The sequence below is a fragment of the Girardinichthys multiradiatus genome, chromosome 18 (assembly GCF_021462225.1).
Source record: "Girardinichthys multiradiatus isolate DD_20200921_A chromosome 18, DD_fGirMul_XY1, whole genome shotgun sequence".
Lineage (NCBI taxonomy): Eukaryota > Metazoa > Chordata > Actinopteri > Cyprinodontiformes > Goodeidae > Girardinichthys > Girardinichthys multiradiatus.
The window spans coordinates 50,284,517-50,302,965 of NC_061810.1; the positions used below are offsets into that span (position 1 = coordinate 50,284,517).

An 18,449-nucleotide genomic window follows, 5' to 3' on the forward strand; every position below is an offset into this window, starting at 1 on the left:
ATTTTGGCATACAGCTCATGAAAACCCAAAATTCCTATCTCACAAAATTAGCATATCATTAAAAGGGTCTCTAAACGAGCTATGAACCTAATCATCTGAATCAACGAGTTAACTCTAAACACCTGCAAAAGATTCCTGAGGCCTTTAAAACTCCCAGCCTGGTTCATCACTCAAAACCCCAATCATGGGTAAGACTGCCGACCTGACTGCTGTCCAGAAGGCCACTATTGACACCCTCAAGCAAGAGGGTAAGACACAGAAAGACATTTCTGAACGAATAGGCTGTTCCCAGAGTGCTGTATCAAGGCACCTCAGTGGAAAGTCTGTGGGAAGGAAAAAGTGTGGCAGAAAACGCTGCACAACGAGAAGAGGTGACCGGACCCTGAGGAAGATTGTGGAGAAGGGCCGATTCCAGACCTTGGGGGACCTGCGGAAGCAGTGGACTGAGTCTGGAGTAGAAACATCCAGAGCCACCGTGCACAGGCGTGTGCAGGAAATGGGCTACAGGTGCCGCATTCCCCAGGTCAAGCCACTTTTGAACCAGAAACAGCAGGCAGAAGCGCCTGACCTGGGCTACAGAGAAGCAGCACTGGACTGTTGCTCAGTGGTCCAAAGTACTTTTTTTCGGGATGAAAGCAAATTCTGCATGTCATTTCGGAAATCAAGGTGCCAGAGTCTGGAGGAAGACTGGGGAGAAGGAAATGCCAAAATGCCAGAAGTCCAGTGTCAAGTACCCACAGTCAGTGATGGTCTGGGGTGCCGTGTCAGCTGCTGGTGTTGGTCCACTGTGTTTTATCAAGGGCAGGGTCAATGCAGCTAGCTATCAGGAGATTTTGGAGCACTTCATGCTTCCATCTGCTGAAAAGCTTTATGGAGATGAAGATTTCATTTTTCAGCACGACCTGGCACCTGCTCACAGTGCCAAAACCACTGGTAAATGGTTTACTGACCATGGTATCACTGTGCTCAATTGGCCTGCCAACTCTCCTGACCTGAACCCCATAGAGAATCTGTGGGATATTGTGAAGAGAACGTTGAGAGACTCAAGACCCAACACTCTGGATGAGCTAAAGGCCGCTATCGAAGCATCCTGGGCCCCATAAGACCTCAGCAGTGCCACAGGCTGATTGCCTCCATGCCACGCCGCATTGAAGCAGTCATTTCTGCAAAAGGATTCCCGACCAAGTATTGAGTGCATAACTGTACATGATTATTTGAAGGTTGACGTTTTTTGTATTAAAAACGCTTTTCTTTTATTGGTCGGATGAAATATGCTAATTTTGTGAGATAGGAATTTTGGGTTTTCATGAGCTGTATGCCAAAAACTTTATCACTAATATTTTGAGAAGGACCTGTATAAACAATATATCTGTGAAGAACATCTGGTGCTGAGGTTGTACTGTGTTGTTGTACTCTGTAATAGTACTCTCTATATCCATCCAAGTACTCTCTATACCTTTTTGTCCCTTCGGGCCAACACAACCCTGAGCTCCATCTTGTCCCCTGGGGCCCCGCTCTCCGGTCCTGCCTTGGTCTCCAGGGAGGCCTTTTTTTCCTGGAACACCTGGTCCTCCTTCAAGGCCCTGGGGCCCAATCAGACCTAAAACAGCATTTCAGTGAATGTCTTCAGATAGAGAAACATTCCCATGGCTGTGTTTGTGGTAGGTTCTCACCTCTTTGACCAAAGAGCCCTGGCAGACCAAGGTCTCCAAAAGCACCTTGGGGCCCCTGAGGCCCCCGTTTCCCAGGAAAACCTAGAACTCCAATTTCTCCAGCCTTGCCTTTAAGACTAGTAGCTGGAAGACCTCTGTCCCCGGTGTCACCTTTTGGGCCTGAGCAACCTAGAAATGAAATTAGGCTGTTCAGTTTAAGAGTAAAATAAAAGTTAGGTAAATAAAGTAAAATGAAACAAAGTAACTGCATGAGAAAAAAACAAACATTATTTTGAATTAAAGGGTTTAGCAGAAATCAGGGTTTACCTGGATGGCCAGGAGGTCCCTGAGGTCCCTGGAAGCCCATTTCACCAGACTTTCCTGCAACACATTGGTCCGGTGTGAGCCCTGGGGGGCCTGTTTGACCTTGGGCCCCATCATCTCCTTTCTGTCCCTTCGCTCCAGGGTCCCCAGGAAGACCCAGGACGCCTGTTGGAACATGTTAAAGTCTTCTTTCTACACTTTAATTGTGATTTATGTACAATATGTTTTAACTTTGGTTAAAAGTGATTTTTCTCATAGTTATGCAGTTAGGAGCTGATTGAAGATGATTTTCTTCTAGAGTTAAAAAGGTGAGAGCAAATCTTTCCTTCCTCACGACACAAAAAAACTTTTTCTTAAAAAAACATGAAGTAACATTTAGCATTAATTCTTTCAGAGTCATTGTCCATAAGAGGAAAAACAAACAACTTACATCTTAGATGACTTACCTGGTGCACCCTGATTGCCTGGGGGGCCAAGGGCTCCTTTAGGTCCTGGAAAGCCCAGTTGTCCAGGCAAGCCCGTGGATCCTGGGGAGCCGTAGTGATCATCACCCCTCGGTCCGGGGATACCAGGTGGGCCCGGGGGTCCTCGAGAGCCTGGAGATCATAATGTTAATACTTTCCTGTTAACTTTATTTCACCAATCAGAAAACAGACTCTGCTCCACTGCTTTACACTAAATAGGCCCCTCATCTGGTTTTGGTTTTCTGGTTTTCCAGTTTTGGGAATTTCAGACCCATACAGACCTGTATCCTCCCAATGAGCTGAAGCTCTGGAGATCCTTTGACCCAGTTGTCTAACCATCACAGCTTGGTTCGGGCTAAAGTTAATTCAGATTCTCGCACACTGAACTTTTAAACCCAAAATGACCAACATCAAGCCATCTAGGTTCTGTCTCTTCTCTGGGACAAAGGTATGTGAGCTGAAACTGGCCATTTGTTTAAAGTTCTGACAGTTCTGAAGGATAAATTATTCCTGCCAGTCCAATGGTTTTAAAGCAGGATGGGGTCGGCAGGTCTAGTGCTTTTCAGTAGATACAAGCCCTCCCTTTATGCCAGACACTGTTAAACTGAAAAACTCACAGACCGTTTATGAACTGATGTCTTTTTTAGCTCATGTTTGTTTTTACCTGGACTTCCATCACGGCTAAAACCCTGGATTCCCTCTTCTCCAGTATCTCCAACAGAACCTGGAGGCCCTGCAGGAGGAGAAGAAGAAACGTGAAGCTCTCAGCTCAGGGACAGGACAGATCTGTTACACATTCGGCATGAATGCCGAGGCACCTCGGTCCCCGGGTGGTCCTGGAAGTGCTCTCAGTCCCATGTCTCCTTTAGGCCCATCCGACCCTCGGATGCCTTGATAACCGCTGGGACCTGGAGGACCTGGGAAACCTGGAAAAGGACACAAGTGAGCAGGAAGTTGCACTAATGTGTAAAAAAGCAAGTGTTTCAGGTGAGGCCTACCTGGTATTCCAGGGTCTCCCTTCTCACCAAGGGAACCAGGGTTTTGAGGCAAACAGCGAGGAGTGTCACCTTCATGAATTGGAGGAGACAAATAAAGGAAGGCAGAGTCAAACTAAAGTGAGAATGGTTCAAATAAAGCTAGGTCAAATGTAAATCCAAATTGACGGACATTCACAAAGGCATTTGCAGGTATTTGCAGGCTTTTATTTTGAACCGATTAAATAACATCTTTCTGTACTTAAACAATTTGTCCAATTTTTGTGCTGCACTTGGGGTGAATTCTACCCACATTTAGTAATTTAAATTTGTAGTTAGTAACTAATTTTTAGTTAGTAATTTAAACTACATTCAGAAAAAAATTGATGACCAGGGCTATTTGGTTGAAACACTGCGTGAAAAAAATACCGTTGGCTAAAAGCTGATGGTAAATTTAGCGCAGGAGAAAAAAGGAACATAGCAACTTGTTCTGGTGTTAACCTTCCAGACATTCCTCAGGGATGTCAGAGCTTTTTTAAAACTTGATACCTTTTGATTGTGGAACATTTCAGATTGGAAAGTTTTTTAATCTCAGATTCAGAAATGAATAAATAGAGGTCAAACGAATCAACTCTGTAAAGAGGATCTCTTTGTACAGCAACTGAGTTGTACTGACAATCTCTGTCCTGATTGGGCGTGGAGGTATGAAGGTCTATTATTCAGATATACTTGCAAGTCATTACAGTTGACCGTTTACAAAGGTACAATCAGATACATATTAAACTTGAGTTAATGCTTATTTTCTCAGAATAAATAAGGTAAAGTGAGGCATGATTCCACTTCCTTTACAACCTGCAGCAGCACTTCTCGATCTTTTCTTCTACCTGCATTTTTCAAGGTTTCAGAGAAGGTTTGGGTCAATAATTAATAAAACACCTAAAATAAAATGATTGTAGTTTGCCTCTGCATGTGTTTAGAGCAATCTACTTTGTAATTTGTGCGCAGAAAAAAGAAAATAGCGTTAATAAATGATGAACGCATGAATTCCCCTTACGTTCACTAGCCCACATGTGACCAAGCTCAGGTTGGTCCAAGTAATTAAACTAGAGTATATTATTTCATGTTTGCTCCAGATCTCAAGGTCAGACTTTTTTATGTTTTCACAAACTGGACCAACATCTTAAGTCTGATCCCTGATATATTCTTCTAATTTCACAATACATCCATTGCTTTAATATTTGGAAGAAGAGTCTTTTTCCCAGCTGGATCTGGTTTCACCAACCGTTTGACTTCACCAACAACTTTACCTTGAACTCCCTTTTGCCCTTTTGGCCCAGGAAACCCTGTAAATCCCAGGTCTCCAGGAAGCCCACGCTCTCCAACAACCCCGTCCACACCGTCTCCTCTGGGACCCGGTGGTCCTAAAAATCCTTTTGGTCCTGGAAATCCTTGGAAGCCTCTGTCTCCAGAAAAACCACTGAAATTTTCCCCCTAAAAAGAACCAGATTTATAAATGACCAGGTGATGGTATGGACCAGGAAAAAGGTTCTAGTGGCACCTCCTTCACTTTTCTGTTTTGGTTGTGTTGAGCCAACTCTGTATTCACACCAGGAAAGTCCTTCGGCCTGCTTGTTTGGTCCGGACTTTGTTTTTTTCCGTCTGGTGCGGTTCGCTTTCACATTGGACTTTTTACAAATGAACTATAACTTGGAAACAAAGTCAAGTCAAGTTTATTTATATAGTGCTTTCAGCAACAAGGCACTCAAAGCGCTGTACATGAGGAAAAACATTACAATGATACAGAAAATCAAACACAGAAAATCAAACCAAATGACAGTAGTAATCCTTCCAGGTTTACTGGTAGAAATTGGTTCCAAGCCACTCTTAATAATAAAGCGTCTTATGCTAAAAGAAGATGATAATATTGATCGTCTCATCATTCCACTGAATTCTGAAATTAGTGAAGCTGAGTCACTGGTACAAAACAGCTTTAATCCACATTTTCAGGTGCTAATAATATATTGCTTTTACTGGTACTGAAGTTGAACTAAGTATAACAGTCCATTGTAGTCTAACTAAGAAAGCTGGGTCGTTGGTGTAAGAGCAGCTATAGTCCAAATTTTCTATTACTAATAATGTTTGGTTTTCGCTGGTAATCCTTCTGATAAATTAAAAATCTATGAAAAAGTAATGAAATCACGCAATTAGGTGCAGGGCTAAGCGACACAAGGAGAAGAAAAGATTTTGCAAGAGTGCGGTGGAATCCTGGGGGTGTGAATATATAACTGTGAGTGTTTGCAAGAATTAGACTGTCAACACAGATAGAAGCACCATTGTCCTTGAGGAGAGAGATGGAAGTTTTCTCAATCGGCCACAAAGTCTTATCTGGGTCACAGCTGTTCGGGGTGCTGGGAAAGAGCGCCATGTTTACATGACATCCAGGAGATATTTAGTCGATAGCCACTTAGCAGAAGTTGCCAAGGCCACGTTGGGGCGCCAGATTTAGAAAAACATTAAATGTTCTGGTTCAAGCAGTTGTGTGGATTTCCAACCACTTTAAGAGTTTTTACTGTTATCTCTCAACTGCGAATCCAAATATCCAAATATCTGGGACTTTCCCGCAGTACTGGAGCAAACAACCTTCTCCATGATTAAATCCATTCACCTCTGAGTCCAAAAGCTGCTTTCAGGCTACGATTCTGTTCAAGAACCGTATCCAGCTTGCGGCTTAGCTCTCTTAACAATTCAGTCTGAGCATTGATCGCTCTGCAGATTCCATCCAACATCGCAGGCAGCTTTGGGATGCTTTAAACAGCTGCCCACGTTTTGCTGCTCACTCGATAAGTCAGGTAACCGCCGGCTCTAAAAAGCAGAGATCCTGTTATCAAAAATCCAAATATATAAATGTCTTCTGCGTCCTCAACCGACATCGTAGTCAAGCACACAATCTTCCACTGTTGTCAGGAATCCATTATGTATCCAGAGAAGAACGTACCGCCTGGACAAGAGGGTCTCCTTTACCCTGTCTTCCCGTGGAAAAAATTTGATCAATTGCGTTGAGAGACCAGCTGACCAAATCCATAATTTACAAGTTTAGAAGATATGTAAAGTGAGGCTCTAAGAAAAACACAGACAAAAGCAGATGCAGAAGCAGGAAAGAGGGAGGGAGAGAAAACGCGTGCGTCCTCCACCAAGAGCAGAGCAAGAAAAAAAAAAAAGCCACGTGGATGCAGTGGTGGTTCTGGACCAAATTTACCAGAGGGGCAAGGGTGGGTCCAGTGTTTTTTCATGGGGGCACAGACCAAAGGAATGAAACAAAACAAAACAAAAAAACAGGGCAATATTTCATCATTTCTTATATTCAGTCAGCCACAGAGCCACTTGTGACTCTGGAGCTGCAGGTTGCAGACCCCTGATCTAGCAGATGACAACTGTGATCCTATATCAATACCGCTTGTTAATTAACAACAACAGGCAACCCACAGGGGTTCATCCTGTGGGTTGCCTGTTCGAATCCCCGCTCCATCTGTCTCAGTCGTTGCGTCTTTGGGCAAGACACATTCACCTGCCTTGCTTGCTGATGGTGGTCAGAGGGCTCGGTGGCACCGATTGTATGGCAGCCTCACTACTGTCAGTGTGCTACAGAGCAGCTGTGGCTACAATGTAGCTCACCGCTGTGAGATCTCAAAGGTTGACGATCACTGCTCCCATTGGACAGAAATGACGGGGGCGGGACATAGCACAGACTCGGAAATGGGGGATAACTACCATGAAAGTAACGTTTGCTGCATTTTGTTCTGCATATTTGTTCCGTTATTACAGCTGCAAAATTATTGAGAGGACAGAGCAGCTCATTCAAGGTAGGTTTTGCAACGTTCTGTTTCTAATTTTGGAATGCCGTCGGCGAATGCGTTCTGCAAGCTGAAGAAGACGATGTGTTCTTTGTGTTTTTTGACCCGGAGCGTTGCTAAGCAAACGATGGCCGATCAGATATGACTGCATTCACTATTCACAACATTTACTATGGTAGCTTGTTAAGACCAAAAAGGCATATGTTTCTGGTAGTCGGGTTGGATCGAGGCTGCTTCATATTTACACCAGAAGCGAACCGCACCAGAGTCCGTCTAGAAGCGAACCGAAACCACCTTAAAAAGCTGGTCTTGGTCCAGTTGTTCGGTCCGGACCAGGGTTCGCTGGAGTATATTCACACCTGCACAAAAGGTCCGGACCAAGTGGGGAAACAAACTCTGGTCCATTTAAAACGGACCAAACAAATGCACCCTATGACTGACCTCAGGTCCAGGGTTTCCAGGGGCTCCTGGGGCCCCACAGAGTCCATTTCTCCCTGAGAATCCTGGTCCACCTACAGGGCCCAAGTTGCCCTTTTTTCCCTTTTCACCTGGAGACAAAATTTGAATCAGAACCTCTGAAACATCAAAATGACACAATTCATTCACAGAAAGCAGTCAGTCAGTCAGTCAGTCAGTCATTTTCTACCACTTATTCCATAGTGGGTCACGGGGGAGCTGGTGCCTATCTCCAGCAGTCTATGGCCGAGAGGCAGGGTACACCCTGGACAGGTCGCCAGTCCATCGCAGGGCAATCACAAAAAGCAATGATGAAACAAAACTCAACGATAAAGAAAGGTCTGCACCTAAGAGAAAACTCTAGAGCTAAGCAGCTGAGCCCAACTCTTGAAAAACACCCTGACACCGTAGTCCTCCCTCCACCAAACTTTACATTGGACACAATACAGTCAGGCAAGTACCATATTCCTGGCAACTACTAAACTCAGAGTTGTCCTTGGGATTGACAGACAGAGAGTTCTTATTCATCACTCCAGAGAACATGTCTCCACTGCCCTAGAGTCCAGAAGCAGCTTGGTTTACTCCACTGCAGCGGACACATTGCATTGTTCTTGGTGATGTAAAGCTTGGAGGACGCTTCTCGGCCATGGAGACCATGTCCCCCCATCTCCATGACCCACCGCTATGTGGCAATGTTTATAGAAGCAGTCTGCAGGCCAAGGTGCTAGATTTTATGGAAATAACTTGAACATCTAAATTCAATGATTTAGGTGGGTGACCCAATACTTTTGGCAACTCATGGTACATATAGGCCATACTGGCGCTGTGGCTGTGCTGTGATCCAGCTTTCTTCGTCAGAATTCCAACTGCCAGAGGTGGTGGTGTTATATTTCAGACAGGAAACCTGAGATATCTGTCCTCTGAGTGCAAATAGAACAAACTGTTGTGTTTAGGATTCAAGCTAGAAAGACTGTCAAAATAACCCCTAGCTAAAGTAAGAATGTACAAAATGTTAATGAAATTGTGAGGAAGGGAAAATGTGATGACATTTACCTTTAATGTCTACCACTATGAAATCTCCTTTCTGTCCTTTAAAGCCTTTGACACCCGAAAATCCAACCAAGCCCTGCCGTAAAACACAATCAAAGAGATAATTTGGTTTGAAGTTACCGGAGATTTTCTCCCACTTTGCTGTTTTGAAGCTAACCTCAGCACCCTCCACTCCTCTGTCTCCAGGTGAACCTCTCTCTCCTCTTGGGCCTTTGGCTCCTGAGGTTCCTGGTAACCCTGCATTCCCTGCTTCCCCTACAGGACCAGGAGGGCCCCTCAGTTCAAGTGGAGGGCCGCATGAACATGTGCCAAGATCACCTGAGGGTTGAACGGGAGATATTTACAGGGTGTCACTTGGGGTTTCCTCCAGAAACATGTTTCTCTGATGAACATTCAATAAAGTACAAAACAACAGCATACAGATGTTGCAAATGTACCTTTTTATTATATATGTGTATATTGTAAATTGTAAATTTGTATATTCTGTAATGCAAAAACAGAATAAAAGAGCAAAGTGTACCGGAGTCAAATGTCTTGTTTGTATGTACGAACTTGGCAATAAAGCTGATTCTGATGTTAGGGCCTCAGGTTATTTCTCTTATTTTAGGAATAACACAGTTTCACTTTAAAATAGGCATACAAAAAAATCTGTTCAGAAGTTCTGGTCAGATTTTAATGCATTTGTTACCAGATTTGGCAGATAGTCAATGAGCTGTACCCTCTGGGTGTTTGCTGGGTCAAGAAAATCTCATGTTTTTTTTAAAATCATCTTGAAAACGAAAACCTCCCTGAACAAAGAAACTCTGAGAAATTACAGATATATTAAGGTCATTATTTAATCTATTTATATTTTTTAATGATTTGCTGTAATAAATCATTAGCTGCTGAGGTTTCTCAGGGAAACAACCTAAAGATCATTTTCTCAGCCTCGGCTGTTCATCTTGGTATTCATGAAACTCAAACTGCCATCCATTCTGGCTAATCTAAAGGCGTAAAATGTCAGAGGCAACCGTCACTTTGTCTTTAGCATCCTCGGAAATTTTCATGTGTTAAAAATGCAGCTCGCTGACCTTTAATCCCCAGAAAACCTGATGCTCCTGGAAACCCTCGTTCACCCGGATCTCCAAACATTCCTGGGATCCCGGAAGCACAATATGTTCCTGCACAGAAAAAGATCACAGTGGTGATGAAACATCGGGAAACTATTTAAATATCGATGACTGATCATAAAAACTATTTAACCTCAAGACTGGAACACTACAGGTGTGGAGAAACTGATTTGGTACCTGGAATACCCGGCTGTCCCTTAGGCCCTCGCTGTCCCGGCTGTCCTGGTTTTCCAGGTTTTCCAGGATTCACTTCTTGTAAAATCTGACCAGGGTCTCCTCTGTCACCTTTGGACCCAGGTTCTCCCTTCTGACCATCAATACCTACTAGTCCTGAAGAAAATCATAAAGAACAGTTCCTACCACCTTATTATCTGTGTATAACCTGAATCTGAAGAAATCCACCTTAAACCTGTTATGTACTTTCATTGCATCTTAAATATGAACAAATATGAACTGACCCTTTGCGAGTTTAACTCTGACCCCAATAATCACATAGATCTGACTAGACCACCATCATACTACCTTGAACCTCATTACATCACCTTACAGTCATTGGCTCTGATAAATATGACTGGTTGCTTTCCTGAACCAACCAATAGGTAATTATCTCTAACATGAAAACATACTGGTCTAAACTTGCACAGCAGAGAGAGCTGTTGGTCCTATGACCTCTTCTCGTTTGCACAAGCGTCAAAAGGACCGCCTTGCTCAGGGGCAACAAGAACTCACCTGATGTTGATCTTCCTGGGAATCCTGGAGGGCCAGGCATCCCCCTGGGCCCTATTTCACCAGGAGGACCCCTCTGTCCAGCGTTCCCAGGGTCCCCGACATCACCTGGAAGACAGGAAGCTCTCAATGGAAAATGTCACTAGCGGTCAAATCACAGAAACCCGACAAAGTCACCATTGATGACTGATCCATACCTGTGAGAATAATGTCATTTATCTGAGGGAGACCTTTAGGGCCCGGATCGCCAACAATGCCCTGGAAAGAAAGAACTATATCACACTGAACATGAAAAGATGAGTCCATCCATTTCTTTGTAGTTTCCTCCAGAACCCACAGTTCTGCTTTTAGCTAGGAAGGTCCTAGAATTAGTTTCAGAATCTGGGTCTGGGTTACCGACTACTCCAGACTGACCTTAAGACCTTCTTGACCTATCAGTCCGGGGAGACCCTGGGTTCCCTTCATCCCCTGAAAACCCAAAAACACCTTTAATTAATCCAACCTGCTAGAATCTAGAACCATTAACACAACAGCAGACTGGATCATCATTAACAAACAGAACCTTTCTGTAATGACTCACCTGAACACCTTTCTCTCCAGGAGGGCCGGGTCGACCAGAATCCCCCTTAGACATAAAACAGGAAACTTACCGACAAGACCCATGCTGACCCGAAGTCGGATAAACCTCAGTAGAACTTATTAAAACATACTCTCAGTCCTGGAAATCCAACAATCCCCTTCTCTCCTTTAATGCCAGGGGGTCCGTCCAAACCCTGAAACCAGAACAGAACATTCTTATCACCTTTATCAATACTAGTGCTCAATACATGATCCATAAAGCATTGTTCTTCTCTGATATTAAGCTCAATTAAACTTGAGGAACAGTGAAATTTTCTGAAAACACAAAATGAATAAATGAAAGAAGGAACGGTCCCGACTCAGAGGAGAACCAAACACTGAGCAGAACCCACACTCAATAGGTTTAATCAGATGCTTAAACTTACCAGAAACCCTTCAATGCCACACTCTCCTTTTTGCCCTGGAGATCCCTGAAAGAAACAACTCAATTTGTTACTGGAACTGAGATTTTAGAACCCTAAATTAAATATGACACATCCATCCACCGAGCACCGAGGTTGGATAAAAAGACGAAGAAAAGACAGCTTCAACTTCCATTAAGCAACATGTGGTTGACAAGTGAAAGGTGAAAAAGCAACTCAGTTACAAGGCAGAGGAGACATCTGGCTTCACGTTTAGAAAAGACATCTTTATGTTGGTGTCTAAGTAAGGCTGGAAAGCTATAACGGTTCTTTGGGCTACATTTGGACATCATTAAGTAGTTTAAACATATTTTTTGGTTCATGTGGACAACATATGTTCAGTTTATATCTCTTGTTCAAACACACAAAAACAACATTTATTTTTCACATTTCTGGGCTAAATGAGGACAAAGAATGACAAAGGAGAATCATTTCAGTGGTGTCCAGGTTAGTAGGGTAACATCAGGACACAAGAAAAGAACAAAATAGTTTCGTTTAATGCTTTTATCTTAGTAACTGAAGCCTTTAAAGAATCAAAACTATCCCCCAATAGAAGCACATAAACACAACTAAAACATCTGAGCCCCAATTTAAAAGCAGGTACTTCTACAGTTTTAGGTTTTATTAGATCTCACAATCGTAATAGTTCCAGAAGAAACCCAAATTACACAATCCAAAAATAGAACTACTGGAAAGAATTGAATCGTTTAATCTGACATAATAAATAATGAGAAATTAACTCAATAAAACATTAAATAGAACCAAGAGAACATTAGAACCCAGCAAAAAACAAGAACTTAAAGTAAAGACAAACTAAATGTCCTCCAACCTTTTCCCCTTTGAGGTAGTAGTCATCTGGAGACTCAATATACTCAAAGGGCCCCGGAGGCCCCTGAAGGCCTTGGTCTCCCTGTGGATCACACAAAGTATTAACAAACCGCTTTTACTGATAATTGGAAAAAGTATGATTATTGCAACCTGAGGTTCTAGTCAGAAGACCAAAGAACTGCAAGAGAACTGTGTTGGCAGCATTACAGGGTGAGTATCAGCACCTCCCAGTAAACAGTGATGGATCTACAGGTGGGCTTATAGTGTGGAAAACCTGAGGAACATCAGCCATTTTCATGTTCTGAAGACATTTTTCTGTTGTGATGCAACTGAAGGGTGTAGCCAAATGGATGTGATATTCATTGATATACACTGCTCAAAAAAATATAGGGAACACTTAAACAACGTAATATAAGTCCAAGTAAATCAAACTTCTGTGAAATCAAACTGTCCACTTAGGAAGCAACAATGATTGACAATTAATTTCACATCTTGTTGTTCAAATGAAAAAGACAACAGGATGAAATCTTTGGTGATTAGCAAGACACTCAATAAAGGAGTGGTTCTGCAGGTGGGGACCACAGACCACTTCTCAGTACCGATGCTTTCTGGTTGATGTTTTGGTCACTTTTGAATGTTGGTGGTGCTTTCACACTCGTGGTAGCATGAGACGGACTCTACAACCCACACAAGTGGCTCAGGTTGGCACATCAATGCAAGCTGTGGCAAGAAGGTTTGCTGTGTCTGTCAGCGTAGTGTCCAGAGCCTGGAGGCGCTACCAGGAGACAGGCCAGTACACCAGGAGACGTGGAGGAGGCCGTAGGAGGACAACAACCCAGCAGCAGGACCACTACCTCCACCTTTGTACAAGGAGGAACAGGAGGAGCACTGCCAGAGCCCTGCAAAATGACCTCCAACAGGCCACAAATGTTCATGTGTCTGCACATGTTAGAAACCGACTCCATGAAGATGGTATGAGGGCCCGACGTCCACAAATGGGGGTTGTGTTCACAGCCCAACACCGTGCAGGACGCTTGGCATTTGCCAGAGAACATCAGGATTGGTAAATTCACCACTGGTGCCCTGTGGTCTTCACAGATGAATGCAGGTTCACACTGAGCACATGTGACAGACGTGACAGAGTCTGGAGACACTGTTGGAGAGAGATCTGCTGCCTCCAACATCCTTCAGCATGACCGGTTCGGCAGTGGGTCAGTAATGGTGTGGGGTGGGGTGGCATTTCTTTCCATGTGCTCACCAGAGGTAGCCTGACTGCCATTAGGTACCAAGATGAGATCCTCAGACCCCTTGTGAGACCATATGCTGGTGCGGTTGGCCCTGGGTTCCTCCTAATGCAGGACAATGCTAGACCTCATGTGGCTGGAGTGTGTCAGCAGTTCCTGCAAGATGAAGACATTGAAGCTATGGACTGGCCCGCCTGTTCTCCAGACCTGAATCCGATTGAGCACATCTGGGACATCATGTCTCCATCCATCCACCTACGTCACGTTGCACCACAGACTGTCCAGGAGTTGAAGGATGCTTTAGTCCAGGTCTGGGAGGAGATCCCTCAGGAGACCATCCACCATCTCATCAGGAGCATGTCCAGGCGTTGTAGGGAGGTCATACAGACACGTGGAGGTCACACACAATACTGAGCCTCATTTTAACTTGTTTTAAGGACATTACATCAAAGTTGGATCAGCCTCGAGTGAGTTTTTCCACTTTAATTGTGTGTGACTCCAAATCCAGGCCTCCATTGGTTCATAAATTTGATTTCCATTGATGATTTTTGTGTGATTTTGTTGTCAGCACATTCAACTTTGTACAGAACAAAGTATTCAATGAGAATATTTCATTCATTCAGATCTAGGATGTGTTATTTGAGTGTTCCCTTTATTTTTTGATCAGTGTACATTATATAATATATATCGATGCTGATATTGATAGGGATGGGTCACATTTATTTATAAAATAGGAGATCAGAGGTATGTGGTATTAATGGGGGCAGGTTAAAGAGATGCGATGATGATGGGAGGGAGTGGCCAGAAGAATAGAACATTTCTTGGGGTGATCAGATTGATAAATTTATGGAGGGTAGGTTATAAGAACGTACTATTTCTGGGGCGTGTACATGTACTGTATGTGAGTGGGTGGGGTCAAACATATGTAATATTTATGGAGACATAATCAATATGATCCAGTATATATGGGTGTGGTCAGAGGGCTGTAATTGTGATGGGGGTGTGGTCAGAGGGCCGTGATGGTGATGGGGGTGTGGTCAGAGGGCCGTGATGGTGTGATGGTGATGGAGGTGTGGTCAGAGGGCCGTGATGGGGGTGTGGTCAGAGGGCCGTGATGGTGATGGGGTGTGGTCAGAGGGCTGTAATTGTGATGGGGGTGTGGTCAGAGGGCCGTGATGGTGATAGGGGTGTGGTCAGAGGGCCGTGATGGTGATGGGGGTGTGGTCAGAGGGCCGTGATGGTGATGGGGGTGTGGTCAGAGGGCTGTAATTGTGATGGGGGTGTGGTCAGAGGGCCGTGATGGTGATAGGGGTGTGGTCAGAGGGCCGTGATGGTGATGGGGGTGTGGTCAGAGGGCCGTGATGGTGATGGGGGTGTGGTCAGAGGGCTGTAATTGTGATGGGGGTGTGGTCAGAGGGCCGTGATGGTGATGGGGGTGTGGTCAGAGGGCCGTGATGGGGTGTATTCAGAGGGCTGTAATTGTGATGGGGGTGTGGTCAGAGGGCCGTGATGGGGTGTATTCAGAGGGCTGTAATTGTGATGGGGGTGTGGTCAGAGGGCCGTGATGGTGATGGGGGTGTGGTCAGAGGGCTGTAATTGTGATGGGGGTGTGGTCAGAAGGCCGTGATGGTGATGGGGGTGTGGTCAGAGGGCTGTAATTGTGATGGGGGTGTGGTCAGAGGGCCGTGATGGTGATGGGGGTGTGGTCAGAGGACCGTGATGGGGGTGTAGTCAGAGGGCCGTGATGGGGGTGTGGTCAGAGGGCCGTGATGGTGATGGGGTGTGGTCAGAGGGCCGTGATGGTGATGGGGGTGTGGTCAGAGGGCCGTAATTGTGATGGGGGTGTGGTCAGAGGGCCGTAATGGTGATGGGGGTGTGGTCAGATGGATGGACTACTAGGTGTGGCTACATGGAATCTGGGACAGTGTAAGCAGCATTTGTACCTCGTCTCCTTTCGGTCCCGGCACTAATCGTCCTTTTTCTCCCTGAGACACACAAACATCAGCAGAGATCAGACTGCTGATGGCCGAAAAAAAAGATGATTTAATTAAAATCCATCAGGCTTAAACATGACTTACAGGGGGACCCCTTGAACCAGGTAGACCAGGTAAACCCTGAAAGGACACAGACATTACAAATTAAACACCAACATGTTCACATGTTTAGTATGTAACATAAACAGAAAAACATTAACAGCAGAAATTGTTTTAAAACAACATAATAACAAATAACGAGAGATTAAATAATAGTAAATAAATTATAATCTTCACAGAAACCAATAATAATGTTGTTTTTGTTTACCAGTTCTATTATTAACAATAATGTCAAAAATAAAAAATATGCACCAATAGGAAAATAACAATTGACATTATTTTTCTTAAATTACTGTTAGCAATCTCACCAGATATTTGTCTTAAAGCTGCACTGTTGTAAATTAGTGTGTAATATTTTTTAAAACCCCATAAAACCCAGTGCCTTGATTCAAACTGTGTTGAACTGAACTGTTCTAAACTAAACTCAGACAAAATGAATCGAATCAAACTAAAGTAAACTAAAATAGTTTTGAAATATACTGATTTAAATTGCATGTGAAATGAACTGGTAACAGGTTTGACCCACATTGTTTCCATCCGATCCTGCTGGACCTGCAGGTCCAGTTGGTCCTGGGAGACCCTCTTCACCCTGCAGGCAGAGACAGAAAACTGAGGCAGAAGCACTAAAACTGTTGCCGCACAGTGATGTGACCGTTTCAGGTGTTGCTCCTTTCAGTTTGGATGGCTAACTCACAGTCAGACCTTGAAGTCCACTGGGCCCGGCATCTCCCTGTTAGACCCAAACACTGAGATCAGCTTTTCTGAACATACCAGAACACCGATGCTGCAGATCCGGTATACTTACAGGAACTCCAGGGAACTGGATAAAGTAGACGGATGAATCTCCTGGAAATCCTTTCGGACCTGGAAAACCCTGCAGAGCACATGATATAATACCTAAAGGTACATCCTGAGGCCTCCTCAACACTACAAAACATTTTTTATCAGTTACTGTTTTCTTACCGGTTCTCCATCAGCTCCCTGTTCTCCTGGAAGCCCAGGATTCCCGGAGTTTCCTCTGGTTCCGTTACATCCATCCAAACCTGGAAGACCAGGACCTCCAGCTTGGCCTGGGTGACCCTGGATGAACACAAAACAAAGAGATGCAGAAGGAGCAGCTTTCCTGCTTCTTGGGTCTACCTGTTAGAAGATTCAACAGGCTGATAGAGGCCCGGCTTCTTACCGGGACTCCGTCTAAACCTGGAAACCCAGGAATGCCGATGCTTCCCTGAAACCCAAAAAACAAACAGCAGAATTCTGAAACTGTGTCTACAGATCTACAAGGTCAGAGGTCAGACATCAGTTTGATACGAGACAGCAGGACAGAAAAAAATTAAATGCACCACCGATGTCCATCATGCTAGACACGTGCAAAGGAACGTCAAGGATGGACTCGAACATTTGTTAAGTTGTCTTTTCCCAAAGTTAGGGTCAGACCCCACTGTGGGTTGTTTGACAACAAGTTCTTGGGTTCTTGAACCTCAGCTTCAGAAATCTAATTTAATAACAAAGATTTTCAATACAAACAGATATTTATTCTATAAATGATACAACAGATAAAAAGCAACACAAATGGAAGGAACAATCTCTTGACCGTTGACAGTGTTTATGTTCTCAGTAAACTCCTGTTTAACTGACTTGGTGATGATGCTTGTTTGCTCAGCTGAGAGTCGAGGTCACAGGTCTCCTCCACTGTTATTCTGTGGGTCAGAAGCTAAGATGTTTGGAAACCACTGCTCTGAAGGATCTTCAATGTCCGGAACATCTGTCTGCTGAGATCAGATGATGTGGAACCGTAGGAGCGCAGCAGAGAACCCTTCTTTGAGTTAAAGAAGCACCAGTTGTTTACTCACAATATCTCCTTTTACGCCAGGAGGTCCTATCGGCCCCTCATCTCCTCTATCACCCTTTTGTCCTGGAACTCCCTGAGCACCTGGGAAGCCTGGGGGCCCCCAAGAGCCCTGCGGACCCAAAGGACCTGGGGCACCCTGCAGAACATGAAACACCATTAGAAGCTTGATGAATCAAGCATGATGGATGCTGGCAAAACCTTCCACACACTAACCTAAATGGATCTCTGACAGCAGAACTTGGAGGAACATGAGAAGAACCAACAGCTTTTACTTTAACGAGTTAAACACATAAGAGCTGCTTGTTAATAAAATACTGCAATAACTCCAGCATTTAGAATAGAATACAATAGAACAGAGATAACCTTTATTGTGCCTCTGTGGGGAAATTCAGGTGTACCAGCAGCAGAGTGAGAGGCAAAATGGAAGCTTGCAGATTCACACACAGGCAAAAATATAATGACAGCAAATAGAACAAGAGACTAAACAGTCAGGGCAAATTTCAACATTAAAAAAATACTGTTCAGTTATAGAAAATGACATCTCAGATGAAAGGAAATGATGATTAAACAGATTTACAAAATGTGCCTGAATATTCATGCACTAAAAATAAAAAAAACCTGCAACTAACAGCAGGGATGTGAATGGTAAATGGACTGAACTTATATAGCACTTTTCCAGTCATACAGACCACTCAAAGCACACTCACTAACACTCACACATTCATACACCGATCAGTAGGCAACTTGAGGTTAAGTGCCTTGCCCAGGGGCATGTTGACCTATGGC

The 18,449-nt window shown here is 44.1% G+C and overlaps 1 protein-coding gene across 1 annotated transcript in view; it reads right to left on the reverse strand.

The window, feature by feature from the left end:
* The window catches only part of col4a4 (collagen, type IV, alpha 4), a 40,985-nt gene that overhangs the window by 12,752 nt on the left and 9,784 nt on the right, over positions 1-18,449 (reverse strand). The window contains exons 3-28 of the mRNA XM_047392774.1: positions 17,661-17,799; positions 16,952-17,039; positions 16,775-16,891; positions 16,617-16,685; positions 16,338-16,400; positions 15,797-15,832; positions 15,662-15,737; positions 12,476-12,556; positions 11,317-11,379; positions 11,187-11,231; positions 11,021-11,074; positions 10,804-10,864; positions 10,610-10,714; positions 10,058-10,210; positions 9,842-9,931; positions 8,929-9,089; positions 8,775-8,847; positions 7,707-7,813; positions 4,722-4,905; positions 3,439-3,507; positions 3,259-3,366; positions 3,105-3,173; positions 2,423-2,572; positions 1,980-2,141; positions 1,674-1,841; positions 1,457-1,600 (exon numbers count right to left, since the gene is read on the reverse strand). Coding sequence (XP_047248730.1) covers positions 1,457-1,600; positions 1,674-1,841; positions 1,980-2,141; positions 2,423-2,572; positions 3,105-3,173; positions 3,259-3,366; positions 3,439-3,507; positions 4,722-4,905; positions 7,707-7,813; positions 8,775-8,847; positions 8,929-9,089; positions 9,842-9,931; positions 10,058-10,210; positions 10,610-10,714; positions 10,804-10,864; positions 11,021-11,074; positions 11,187-11,231; positions 11,317-11,379; positions 12,476-12,556; positions 15,662-15,737; positions 15,797-15,832; positions 16,338-16,400; positions 16,617-16,685; positions 16,775-16,891; positions 16,952-17,039; positions 17,661-17,799 — 2,635 coding nt within the window. The remainder of the gene's footprint in view (positions 1-1,456; positions 1,601-1,673; positions 1,842-1,979; positions 2,142-2,422; positions 2,573-3,104; positions 3,174-3,258; positions 3,367-3,438; positions 3,508-4,721; positions 4,906-7,706; positions 7,814-8,774; positions 8,848-8,928; positions 9,090-9,841; positions 9,932-10,057; positions 10,211-10,609; positions 10,715-10,803; positions 10,865-11,020; positions 11,075-11,186; positions 11,232-11,316; positions 11,380-12,475; positions 12,557-15,661; positions 15,738-15,796; positions 15,833-16,337; positions 16,401-16,616; positions 16,686-16,774; positions 16,892-16,951; positions 17,040-17,660; positions 17,800-18,449) is intronic.